The sequence below is a fragment of the Bos indicus genome, chromosome 8 (genome assembly GCF_029378745.1).
Source record: "Bos indicus isolate NIAB-ARS_2022 breed Sahiwal x Tharparkar chromosome 8, NIAB-ARS_B.indTharparkar_mat_pri_1.0, whole genome shotgun sequence".
NCBI classification, from domain to species: domain Eukaryota; kingdom Metazoa; phylum Chordata; class Mammalia; order Artiodactyla; family Bovidae; genus Bos; species Bos indicus.
In genome coordinates, this window is record NC_091767.1 from 69,730,208 (window position 1) to 69,743,879 (window position 13,672).

The 13,672-nt window shown below is 41.9% G+C and overlaps 2 protein-coding genes across 6 annotated transcripts in view; both read left to right on the forward strand.

The window, feature by feature from the left end:
- The window catches only part of PPP3CC (protein phosphatase 3 catalytic subunit gamma), an 80,177-nt gene extending 77,259 nt beyond the window's left edge, over positions 1 to 2,918 (forward strand). For 3 of the 5 annotated variants that reach the window (XM_070794895.1, XM_070794896.1, XM_070794899.1), the window contains 2 exons: positions 1,255 to 1,284; positions 2,394 to 2,918. In XM_070794895.1, coding sequence (XP_070650996.1) covers positions 1,255 to 1,284; positions 2,394 to 2,611 — 248 coding nt within the window. In that variant the 3' untranslated portion in view covers positions 2,612 to 2,918. The remainder of the gene's footprint in view (positions 1 to 1,254; positions 1,285 to 2,393) is intronic. The other 2 variants (XM_070794897.1, XM_070794898.1) reach the window with 1 other exon arrangement.
- A 145-nt stretch (positions 2,919 to 3,063) lies between these two features.
- The window catches only part of SORBS3 (sorbin and SH3 domain containing 3), a 42,618-nt gene continuing 32,009 nt past the window's right edge, over positions 3,064 to 13,672 (forward strand). Inside the window, exon 1 of the mRNA XM_070794889.1 lies at positions 3,064 to 7,796. The gene's annotated coding sequence lies outside the window, so the exon portion shown is untranslated. The remainder of the gene's footprint in view (positions 7,797 to 13,672) is intronic.

A 13,672-nucleotide genomic window follows, 5' to 3' on the forward strand; every position in this document is an offset into this window, starting at 1 on the left:
AAGTTCAACAGAGGTAGCCTGGGCACCCAACTAATTTCACATAATACATAAAAAACAAACACAGAAACAAAGGAAACATTTTCCATCTCACAGTCCAGTACCTTGAAAAGTACAGTAAACAGCTGGCACATAGGGGCTGGCATCGAGTGAACAGGCAAGAAGAGTTACTGCCTGGAGGAGATGAGAGATGGTAGAACTGAAGGATGGTCATCAATCAATGGAAGACAAGCTGCAACTTCACTAAAAGAACTTAGGTGACTGAACGTGAGAACACATGTTCTTCAACTTGAAGGCTTATATGTAGAGGACTTACTGTAGTACTGCTTTTACTGTCTTAAAAAACAAATGCAGGAAAGTTTACCTGTTAGTACTAATTTTTGAATAGCTTCCTTTTCCATCACTAAAGAAGAGGGCCTTGTTAGTAACTGGCCTGCTCTCTCATGTGGAGAATGGAAGCCATGTCAGTTGGATATGTCAGCCTCTGCTGTTTCTCTAATTCCAGATGGTACATGAATTTGTATTTGAAATTGAATAGCTTTATGCCTTCCCCAGCTTAGTAATTCACCCCTTGGAAAAGAAATAACCTCTCACTTATATTCCATTTTTTCTTTTCCTTCCAAATGCCAGTCTGTTATTCAAAAGCCACTCTTTTAAAAAATATATATATTATTTATTTATTTTAACTGGAGGATAGTTCCTGTGGCAAAAGCCACTCTTTTTTATTAAGTAATTTTAAAGGATAGCTAGACCTTATACAAGTTGCTTGAAATCATCCATAGTTTTAAATAACTTTTTTTAATAGGATGCAGCAGCAGCTCATTTAGTACCATCTGAACTATCACAAACTAAAGAACGGTTGTAATATCAGGTGATTTGACTGGACATGTCATTATTTTGGATACATGAATGTCAAGGCATAAATTAGCAGCTGGCTACTTAAAATGAGGAAAGCAGCATTTTGTTTCTCCGAGTCAGCTTGACTGTCTTAGCCGTGGATGCCATCAGCTAAAAGGTTCTCGTGCCACTTGCAGTGTGAGAAACCTCAGTAACTCTCCCCACCTCGTGTTCCCCCAGCCCCACCCCTAGTTTAGTTTTTCGCAATAAGCCTCTCGCTTCTCTGACTAGTTCACTGTTACTACGGATGGGAACAGGCTCGAAGGTCGGGCCCGGGATGTCTGCTGGCAGCGGTGCTGTTGGTTTACTCACTCTTTCTCTGTCTTCCTTTTTGCATGCCACTGCTCCTGCCTCTTACAGCCACAGTAGAAGCGGTAGAGGCCCGGGAAGGTATGGCCATGTTCCTACGATAGATGTGATCATGTGTCTGTGTATTAGTTCTTAAAAAAGCTTTGTCAATGTTAGACATCTTTTATTGTTGCATCACCAGAACTGTTAACACTGAGAAAAGGAAAAGATAACTCTAGCTATGCTCACAAAGTATTTCCTTTGTGTCCTTCATTTGTGTAATATTAACTCAAATGACCCTCTCCACAGCCAAAGTCCTTTCTGGGCTCTCTCAGTTTTAATGCAATGGCTGAAGTTTAAGCCACCAGTCATGGGGTGTTCAGATGGTGCATGCTGATAGCCCTTCCATAGCTATGAGGTATCCATTTATTTATTGGAAATTCAAACCATCAACCTCTTTATCTAATGATTCTGAAGCATATCAAAAGTGGAGGCAAGAGCAGATAGGAATGCAGTCTGATTTGTTGCTGAGGTTGCCCTCAGTCAGCCAAGCTAAATTATACAAATTTTAAGTAACAAATTATCTATGAATCTGAGGCTGAAAGCATCACAATTGATAAACTTATGTTATAAATTTAATTGTTCTGTTAGATAAGGTGGTTCACACTGGGAATGCCTTTCCTTGGTGATACAGAAGTGCAGACAGAAAGAAAATACCTAGAAACTATTTTTTTAGATGGCTTTTAACTTATGTTCAGCTCCTGGTTTTGCAAGATTAAAAAAAAAAAAAGCTATCCTAAACAAATGGATTAGCTCTTTTGTTACTTTTTTGTGTGGTCAGTGTGATGTTTGTGTTAGAGTAACTAGTCTGCTTAACTTGTTCTCTTATCTAGTGTTGCCTTCTTTCCTCTCTCTGAGCACGTTTCTGGCCCATAAGAGACTCTTTCAAAGATGTTGGGGGCTTTATGTCAGGTCCACTTCTGCTGTGATGAACTGAACTATGAAAATTACTTTCACAGTTTCAGTGGCCCTTTGGGCCTTAAGGAAACAATAGCTTCAGACCAGGCTAATTGAAATCAAATATCGTTCATTGTCTTCACCAGATATGTGCTCCACGGTCACCCTTCTATATTTTCCTCTAGGAGGTTGCTGTATGCTAAGAAACTTAAAAGATATCTAATGGAGCTCCTCCCTTTCCTGTTTTCCTGTAGCCATCAGAGGGTTTTCGCTTCAGCACAGGATCCGAAGTTTTGAAGAAGCCCGAGGTCTCGACCGGATTAATGAGCGGATGCCACCCCGCAAAGATAGCCAGTACTTTGATGGGCCGGTGAAACTGGTCCAAGCCAACGCTGCACACAGGAGCGACAAGGGAAGAAGAGCCAGTAATGACTCAGAGCCCTGCGGTGGCACTGGTGGCTCCAAGACTTAACAGTCCGTGTTATTTATTTATTATCGGAAAGCTAAACACAAACAACTTAAACAACTTAAACCTGGAGGTGCATTCAAAATACACTCTGCATTTACTCTGTAAGAAACGTGACCCTTTTATAAATTCTTTTAATTTATGTTTAATATATATGTAAAATGCATCTGTTTCTTTTTTCCTTTTTTTTCCCCCCTCTAATTTTTAGGAACTGATCTGATTGTCTGACACATAGTGAAGTCGTGTGTTATAAAGGGGACTGTCCCCAAATAAAAGGGCCTTGGAAACCGCTTCCCTGGCTTTCTGACTTGAACTAGTCAGCCTTTTCTCTTGTTTTTGGAGGTAGTCTTGTTCATTTCAGGCTAATCATTTTGCAAACACAAAAAGGTGTTTTCTTTTTCCTTTTCTACAGGGTACCACTGAAAAATATCTCTTAGATTTCAGTGGCTAAAACTTCTCTTCTTATGGAAAACTTGATTATAGTAGAACTCCTCAGTGAATAACCCAAACCCAGTGATTTTAAGGGCCAAGGGAAATGCTTTCCATAATAACCTACTCTCTTCTGGACTCTCAGTTACTCTTAATGTATCCTGGTATGGCAAAATAAAAAATAATGAGGGATTTTTTTGTAGAATGACTTAAAATTTATTCATCTAACCTTGAGCATGATTGGTTTAAACTTCCCTTAGAACTTTGGAGATTTCTTAACTGTTGCCAGATTCTTTTGCTTTTATTTTTGAATCCTAGGTAATTTACCTCATCTGCAAAGGAAGTGACATTTCTAAATATTTTATAAATGCCCTCTGTAGAACCTTCGACAGTTATGCCCTTCCGTGTTATTGCATCAGCTCTCACATCTCTTCTCCCTGTCTTCCATCTGTTTTTCTGTGTCGACATTTTTGAAACCAACTGGGGCCCCTGGAGGAGGGCATGGCAACCCACTCCAGTATTCTTACCTAGAGAGCCCTATGGGCAGAGGAGCCTGGTGGGCTACAGTCCATAGGGTTGCAAAGAGTAGGACACGGCTGAAGCGACTTAGCACGTGCGCACAGGGTCGTGGAAACTGATTAGGTTAAAACGGTCCCCTTGTGAACTGCAAGTCTTGCTAAAGGGCATTCCTGTCTATCAAATACTGGGACGTTCCTCCATTTTTTTAGCACTCATTAGGTTGAACTGTGTATTATTAGTCTCTGTCGCATATTTTAGAATATAAAAACAAGTGTTCAGATATAATGTTTGAATAATCTTCCCTTAGTTTTTCAGGTCACAACCAACTAGTGAAGAACGTTTCAGGGATCCTTAGGCTCCCATTTTTGGTTTAGCCTGGTGACAGGTGCCATGTCGTAATAACTCATCGGTCAGCCTTGAAACATGTATCCCAGGCAGTAGTACTTTATGTTTGGAGCTTCGAGGACACCAGAAAACATTTTTCAAAAAAATACAACTTCAGGGAATTCTCTGGTTGCCTAGTAGTTACAACTCCTCCACACGTTCACTGCTGAGGGCTTGAGGTTCAGTCCCTGGTCAGGAAACTAAACTCCCTCAAGCCACGTGGTGTGGCTCAAAAAAGAAACAACAGCAAAAAAAAAACCGAAAACAAACATAATTTCATAAGGAGAATGAGGATTAAGCCCATCTATCTCTGTTTTCCTATACCTTGCTAACAGTTCCCGATTTGTTTATGACAGAAATCAAAGTATTTTGGAGGTTGGAATCTGATGGCATAGATTGCTCTCTTAACAAAAAAGATAGGAAGGATATTGGGACAAAGAGAAAAACATCTCTTTTTGGATTGTGAGTAAAACTTCTGAAAGGAGGGAGAGTCTCCAGTAGCTGTCTTTACTGATCATCATTTCTTTATAATCAGAGGAATTGATCACCTAGATATCCTCATACTCCTCTTTCCCCCAATCCCAACAGAGAAAGGGCTGCCATCTTGGAAATCTCATGTAACACTGACCATCAGTTCATAAGTCTGATGGATGGATGTCCCTGATCCCATTCTCTTGTCCATCGAGGCTATTCTTACACATACACGGTCCACAGGTAGAAACCTTGGGCTTCCATCGTAAGGGCTTCAGTCAAGAGGCGAATAGGGAAGTAGTTACTTTAAATCCTTATAAGCAAAAATTATATTAGTTTTTTAAAAAAGAAGTTACTTAGGAAGGTCTTCATTTTCTTCTCAAAATGAAGTAGTATGATAAAACAATTTTCCTTGACAAAGCTGAGTGAAAAGATGTATTTTACAGGTACCCTTTGAGCAGTTGAAGTACCAGCCAAAAGTTAAGTGGTCACAATTCAAGAAAATTAGAAGGGGTTTAAAAGAGCAAAAGCTCTTATAGGAAGTTGGGTTTGGAAATCCTGTTGAATGCTAGAGGTAAAAGCATTTCTTATGTTCTGTGGAAGGCTGGGGTGTGTACTTCAATGCTTTAGAAAGTTGTGTGGTGAGTGTAATACAGTGCGTGCATGCTAAGTCACTTCAGTTGCGTCTGACTCTGTACAACATGGACTATGTGTAGCCCACCAGGCTTCTCCACCCATGGGATTTCCCAGGTAAGAACACTGGAATGGGTGGCCATTAAAACCAGACCACAGTCAGTGTACCTGTATGGGCATTTGCACCTGTGATTCAAGACAGTTTAGAAGATGTGAGCCTTAGGAATATATTGTAATAATGGTACTTGTTCTTCCCTTTAGACTTCATTGGAGGATTTTAACCTATTTTTTTAATGTTTTAATCTAAACAACAGCTCCCAAGAGGGCTGGTGGCCTGCCGTCAGTTTGTCATAGGACTACCTGGGGTCTGATCGTTTGCCTGGAGTCATCATTTCAAACATTTTAATGTTCTCAGTGCTCTGCAGTGTCGCTGTTTTGAAAACCTCTTCTGTTTTTACTAAATCTTTCCTCTGAATGTTTGCTCTAAAGATACTGGAAATACTTTTCTCTTGTTCTCCTTCACTTTAAAGTTCACAGGGACCTTATTCAACTCTTCTCATGGTGGGGGGCAGCGGGGGCATGGGGCACTTTCTATATCTTTGTGAACTTTTCTGAAATAACCATTTTTGAAATGACACTTCCCAAAGCTCAGTTTTCCCAATTTTGTTTAATTCCATGTTATACAAAATTTCAGAGTGATCAGTTGACAGTTCTCATTAATCAAAATTTCAGTACTTATCTAATACAAGTTCAAAACATACATCTGTTTTTAATTTCTGTGTCCTGAATATTTACAGCAAAAGCAAAACAAATAAACTGTGTGTGTGACAGAATGCTAAAACAAAAGCAGCCTGTTTTCTTGAAAACCGTAGGTTATGGGTATAGACATTGCTAATTCACTGGGCTTTTTTGACTAGATATTGACCATCAAAGCGAAAATGGCTTATCACACCAATGGGCATGATGTGCCTTCTTGCCTAAGACAGAAGCATCAGACTCTCCAGGAATATCGGTGTTTTTCATATCTTTTAATCTATGTTTACATAGCCTTCTCTGTTCCTATAAAACAGATACAGTTCCATGAAACAAGTTTTTCTCAATAGCAAAGATTTGCTTTCTTATCCTGGTAACAGGATATCTGATTTCATGATACTATTCAAAATAGGGCTTCCCTGGTAGCTCAGATGGTAAAGAATCTGCCTGCAATGCAGGATACATGGATTTGATCTCTGGGTCGGGAAGATCCCCTAGAGAAGGGCATGGCAACCCACTCCAGTATTCTCGCCTGGGAAGTCCCATGGACAGAGGAGCCTGGCGCGCTTCAGTCCGTGGGGTCACAAAGAGTCGGACATGATTGAGTGACTAATACACATTCAAAATAGGAAAAGAAATGTTCTTACTTGTTTTGTAAACAGAATGTCATTATTTAATATCCTTATGGAGCAAGGGTGGGATTCCTTAGAGTTGGATGACTTGGGGCCTTGGCATTGTCCCTTAGATCCTCTTCTGAGTTATTTTAACAAAGTTTGAGGTGGCTGCTCTAAGAAAAATATTATAAACCATGCCTACATGAGATACAGCTGGATTCACTGCTCATGGTCATTACTCAAGAGTCTCTCTAGCCTCAGAGTAAATAAGGCTGAAATCTGTTCCCTCTACTCTCCCTTGTTTTATGTAAATATTGTTTGCTGATCTCCAGAATTTTCGATTGTACCATACCTATACATACAAAACTCAAGCTCTTGAGAATTAAGTTCATCCTGACCACTCTGGGTGACCAGTCAGTTAAAATGGTTTAGAACAATCTTATTACTGGATTGGCTGATTCATAGTTTTTCTTTATATTAATTATCAGGGGTGTTTCTTTTTTCCCCTCTCATTTTTGTATTGAAAATTATTTTTGCACCCATAAAGACTTGTTGATGTATCATTCTAGAATCTCCAACATTTATCATAGTTGTTATGGTAACATGGAACCCAAGGTTTTCAGAGCATTGTTCAGCTTTCCATATCCCTGCAGAAAAGACGAGAGGGAAGGTGAACCCAGAGCCTAGGGTGTGGGAGTGAGGCTCCAATTTCCTAAATCATTTGTGATTATAAACATGGATTCCCATCTTGCCTGGCACCCAGGTCTACAGGTTTTCTGAAATCTGCTATACGAGAGAGTAAAGAGCAGGCTAGGGGAACCCAACAATAGCTGGAGGAGGGTTTTTATTACCTGGAGCATAGCACTGAAGCATCGACATCCCACAGTCCCTCTTCAGCTCTGCTGTGATCAAAGGCTCCTAGGAGAGTCATAAGAAAGAGCAGATGCGTGTAGGGGAAGAAAGTCGTGTAGTCGAAAAACAGGGTCATTCCTCTTGAGTCCAGCAGAGAACTGTATTCACAGGAGAGCTCTGTGCCATTGACAAGAGTGCGAAAGAGGAAGCCTACATGACTTTGAGACTTGTGACCTGACCTGCCTCTGTCCAGCCAACCACATTGAATGGGGTCAGTTAGCTGCCTTCATCTATGGAGTCACAAAGGTAAAGATGATCCTGGAGAGTATATTCCCTCCAGGGAGGCCATGGCCTCACGCCCCAGCAGCCTTGGCAGGACTTGCTAAATAACACCTTTGTCCAAGACAGGGTTATGTGTCTTCTCCTCTCTACACCCTCATGAGCAGTCCAGGTGGCTTAAGATCAAGAAGGGAGGACATGGATGTGGACCATCCCTCTGAGCAGCCCTAAGGGAGGGCCATGCACACTGCCTTTTTGTAAGTCTTTGCCCCGATTCCCTTCACTCCCTTAACATAGCTGTCTTCAAATAACTTTCTGGTTTTTTGCGTGTTAAAGTGAAGTGCATGTAATAAGGAGGTGGTCTACTGTAGATTTTGATTTGTGGCAACAAAGATAGGATTTTTGTCTGTCAGAGAAACTTTTTGGAGACACCATCACGAATGCCTCACTTCCTTTCTCAGCGCACTGTGACCCAAAGCTGTGTTTCCTAGTAGAGATGTCAGCAGGCGTTTTTCCAAGAAAGGATCTGGGCTTTGCTTCCTAAATGAGACAGTTAGACATATGAGACTAGCTGGTGGTGTATTTTTTTGAGGCTTTTCTGAATGATGGATTATTTGCTTGTGCTTAGAGATTACTGGCTTTTTCTTGCTTTCTGTTATGTTAAAGCAAATGGTGTAAATGTTATTTATTAGTAGAAATCATTTAATAAGTTTTTTGTGAACAAAAAATTAATTTGTTAGAACTTTATTACTGTATGGTGGAAGTCATCTTGGAAAAAAAAGCAGAAAACACTCTTCAATTAAATGTTAACGTTATTGGCTCCCTGTGTCTTTATTTCCTATGTTTCCGGGTGGAGGCACTTGTATTTGGCTCTTGCTGATTCATGCCCGACTCTTTTGCAACCCCATGATCTGTAGCCTCTAGGCTCCTCTGTCCTTGGGATTCTCCAGGCAAAAATATTGGAGTCAGTTATTTCCTTCTCCAGGGCTCTTCAGTTCAGTTCAGTTCAGTCCCTCAGTCGTGTCCAACTCTGTGACCCCATGAATAGCAGCACTCCAGGCTTCCTGTCCATCACCAACTCCCGGAGTTCACTCAGACTCACGTCCATTGAGTCAATGATGCCATCCAGCCATCTCATCCTCTGTCGTCCCCTTCTCCTCCTGCCCCCAATCCCTCCCAGTATCAGAGTCTTTTCCAATGAGTCAGCTCTGCGCATGAGGTAGCCAAAGTACTGGAGTTTCAGCTTCAGCGTCATTCCCTCCAGAGAAATCCCAGGGCTGATCTTCAGAATGGACTGGTTGGATCTCCTTGCAGTCCAAGGGACTCTCGAGTCTTCTCCAACACCACAGTTCAAAAGCATCAATTCTTCGGTGCTCAGCCTTCTTCACAGCCCAACTCTCACATCCATACATGACCACAGGAAAAACCATAGCCTTGACTAGACGGACATTTGTCGGCAAAGTAATGTCTCTGCTTTTGAATATGCCTTCTAGGTTGGTCATAATTCTTCTTCCAAGGAGCAAGCGTCTTTTAATTTCATGGCTGCAGTCACCATCTGCAGTGATTTTGGAGCCCAGAAAAATAAATTCTGACACTGTTTCCCCATCTATTTCCCATGAAGTGATGGGACTGGATGCCATGATCTTCGTTTTCTGAATGTTGAGCTTTAAGCCAACTTTTTCACTCTCCACTTTCACTTTCATCAAGAGGCTTTTTAGTTCCTCTTCAGTTTCTGCCATAAGGGTGGTGTCATCTGCATATCTGAGGTGATTGCTATTTCTCCCGGCAATCTTGATTCCAGCTTGTGTTCCTTCCAGTCCAGCATTTCTTTCTCATGATGTACTCTGGATATAAGTTAAATAAGCAGGGTGACAATATACAGCCTTGATGTACTCCTTTTCCTATTTGGAACCAGTCTGTTGTTCCATGTCCAGTTCTAACTTGCTTCCTGACCTGCATACAGATTTCTCAGGCAGGTCTGGTCTGGTATTCCCATCTCTTTAAGAATTTTCCACAGTTTATTGTGATCCACACAGTCAAAGGCTTTGGCATAGTCAATAAAGCAGAAATAGATGTTTTTCTGGAACTCTCTTGCTTTTTCCATGATCCAGCAGATGTTGGCATTTTAATCTCTGGTTCCTCTGCCTTTTCTAAAACCAGCTTGAACATCAGGAAGTTCACGGTTCACATATTGCTGAAGCCTGGCTTGGAGAATTTTGAGCATTACTTTACTAGCGTGTGAGATGAGTGCAATTGTGCGGTAGTTTGAGCATTCTTTGGCATTGCCTTTCTTTGGGATTGGAATGAAAACTGACCTTTTCCAGTCCTGTGGCCACTGCTGAGTTTTCCAAATTTGCTGGCATATTGAGTGCAGCACTTTCACAGCACCATCTTTCAGGATTTGAAATAGCTCACCTGGAATTCCATCACCTCCACTAGCTTTGTTCGTAGTGATGCTTTCTAAGGCCCACTTGACTTTCACATTCCAGGATGTCTGGCTCTAGATGAGTGATCACACCACCATGATTATCTGGATCCTGAAGATCTTTTTTGTACAGTTCTTCTGTGTATTCTTGCCACCTCTTCTTAGTATCTTCTGCTTCTGTTGGGTCCATACCATTTCTGTCCTTTATCGAGCCCATCTTTGCATGAAATGTCCCCTTGGTATCTCTAATTTTCTTGAAGAGATCTCTAGTCTTTCCCATTCTGTTGTTTTCCTCTATTTCTTTGCATTTATTGCTGAGGAAGGCTTTCTTATCTCTTCTTGCTGTTCTTTGGAACTCTGCATTCAGATGCTTATATCTTTCCTTTTCTCCTTTGCTTTTCGCTTCTCTTCTTTTCACGGCTATTTGTAAGGCCTCCCCAGACAGCCATTTTGCTTTTTTGCATTTCTTTTCCATGGGGATGGTCTTGATCCCTGTCTCCTGTACAATGTCACGAACCTCATTCCATAGTTCATCAGGCACTCTATCAGATCTAGGCCCTGAAATCTATTTCTCACTTCCACTGTATAATCATAAGGGATTTGATTTAGGTCATACCTGAATGGTCTAGTGGTTTTCCCTACTTTCTTCAGTCTGAATTTGGTAATAAGGAGTTCATGATCTGAGCCACAGTCAGCTCCTGGTCTTGTTTTTGTTGACTGTATAGAGCTTCTCCATCTTTGGCTGCAAAGACTATAATCAATCTGATTTCGGTGTTGACCATCTGGTGATGTCCATGTGTAGAGTCTTCTCTTGTGTTGTTGGAAGAGGGTGTTTGCTATGACCAGTGCATTTTCTTGGCAAAACTCTATTAGTCTTTGCCCTGCTTCATTCCGTATTCCAAGGCCAAATTTGCCTGTTACTCCAGGTGTTTCTTGACTTCCTACTTTTGCATTCCAGTCTCCTATAATGAAAAGTACATCTCTTTTGGGTGTTAGTTCTAAAAGGTCTTGTACGTCTTCATAGAACCGTTCAACTTCAGCTTCTTCAGCGTTACTGGTTGGGGCATAGACTTGGATTACTGTGATATTGAATGGTTTGCCTTGGAAACGAACAGAGATCATTCTGTCATTTTTGAGATTGCATCCAAGTACTGCATTCGGACTCTTGTGTTGACCATGATGGCTACTCCATTTCTTCTGAGGGATTCCTGCCTGCAGTAGTAGATATAATGGTCATCTGAGTTAAATTCACCCATTCCAGTCCATTTTAGTTCCCTGATTCCTAGAATGTCGACATTCACTCTTGCCATCTCTTGTTTGACCACTTCCAATTTGCCTTGATTCATGGACCTAACATTCTAGGTTCCTATGCAATATTGCTCTTTACAGCATCGGACCTTGCTTCTATCACCAATCACATCCACAGCTGGGTATTGTTTTTGCTTTGGCTCCATCCCTTCATTCTTTCTGGAGTTATTTCTCCACTGATCTCCAGTAGCATATTGGGTACCTACTGACCTGGGGAGTTCCTCTTTCAGTATCCTATCATTTTGTCTTTTCATACTGTTCATGGGGTTCTCAAGGCAAGAATACTGAAGTGCTTTGCCATTTCCTTCTTCAGTGGACCACATTCTGTCAGATCTCTCCACCATGACCCACCCATCTTGGGTTGCCCCATGGGCATGGCTTAGTTTCATTGAGTTAGACAAGGCTGTGGTCCTAGTGTGATTAGATTGACTAGTTTTCTGTGAATATGGTTTCAGTGTGTCTGCCCTCTGATGCCCTCTTGCAACACCTACCATCTTACTTGGGTTTCTCTTACCTTGGGTGTGGGGTATCTCTTCATGGTTGCTCCAGCAAAGCACAGCCGCTGCTCCTTACCTTGGATGAGGGGCATTTCCTCACCGCTGCCCTTCCTGACCTTCAACGTGGAATAGCTCCTCTAGGCCCTCCTGTGCCCTCGCAGCCACCGCTCCTTGGACGTGGGGTTGGTCCTCTTGGCCGCCGCCCCTGACCTCGGACTTGGGTAGCTCTTCTCGGCCGTTCCTGCGCCATCGCAGCCTGGCACTCTCGGCCACTGCCCCTGACCTCGGACATGGGGTAACTCCTCCAGGGCTCTTATCCATTCAGTAATTCTGTAAGTCAAGGGAAAGGCTGCTGCTTGATGTCTGGTCTGGTCTCTGGTAATGCTAATTCTGCTAATTCCCCTCTCAAGTAAAGGAGTCCCATCACAATAAAAGGAACCTCTTTCCTTGACCTCCTCAGCTCTCTAGTTTTCAACCTGCTTTGCTGGCTGTGGTGTTGGTTCTATTCCTCCCACTCAGAACCCACTTCCTTATCCTTGCCTCCTTCCTGGCACTCGGCCTCTGCCAACTCACTCTCAAGTCCCAGCTCCTTCTATGGCATCTCCGGCAGAGGCCGCTACTTGAAGAAAAGGAAGAAAGACATCCCAGAAAACACACAGTCTTTACAAAAGATAAAAATAATTTCTATTAGAGCAGTTTGATAGCTTTGCATTTGATCCTAATAATAGACACAAATGAATTCCATCTTGCGAGAAGTCAAATAAGCCAAAGAGGAGTCAAGTGTTGAACCCCTAAGAAAGGAAGTGTCAGGCCAGCTTTTAATTCCTCTGGGAAGTAGAAATAACAGGAGGTGCTGTGGATTCATAAGAAAAATAACTCCTCTGGCCAGGTGGGGGTTAGGGGACAGGCTCTTTAGACTAGAAAAGGCATCAGTGAGGAGATTCTATCAGTTATGGCAGTAAAGGTAGAAAGTGTCAGTCAGGACCGACCAAGCCCAAGTAAGGTGATTTCACCGTCAGTACAGACACAGCAAGGACCACAGTGCAGCTTTTGGGCTGGAAGACAAGCCCAGATTGCTCATTCCGAAAGAGCCAAGTATGCATGTTGGGCTCTTTGCAATCTCAACAGCATCCTGACTTAACAATGTCCTCAGCCAAATCCTCAGTAAAATAAGGTAATATTTGCCCTTATTTCAGTCTTTTTTTCTTATTTTTATTAATTGATTTACAATGTTGTTAATTCCTGTTGTACAGCAAGTGATTCAGTTATAAACATTCTGTTTTTAATATTATTTTACATAACGATTTTTCATAGGGTATTTTTTTAATTGGAGGACAATTACTTTACAATGTTGTGTTAGTTTCTGCTATACAACATGAATTGGCTATATGTATACCTATATCCCCTCCCTCTTGAACCTGCCTCCCACCTCACCCCATCCCACCCCTCTAGGTCATCACAGAGCACCCAGCTGAACAGACATTTTTTTTAAGCCTGAAAATTAAGAACTCAAATGCAAATTTCTATTTACCTCTCACTACATCTAGATCCAATCTGACTTTCTTGCCGGCTCTATGTAATTGCCTGATCTTCTTATCACAACTTTCAGGTTTTAGAAAGAAAATCTGTTCCATTTTGATACAGGGGATTAACACTGGTAAAATTATTCTTTTTAATGTGGCTGTGCTTCAGGAGAAGGTTCATTTTAGAATTCGAGGAGGTGGAAAGACAAGGTCATTCTATGTTTGGAGGCCAGACCTCTTACCTCGTGGTGTCCACTGGCCAGCAGATCAGCCTCCTTATCTCCCTTATCTCAGTTTACCTGCTGGGAAAGAGTCATGCAGACCTACTTTTCCAGCTCCTGGTCTGTGTGCCTTCTTTGTGGCTGAGTTAACTTGGCTGG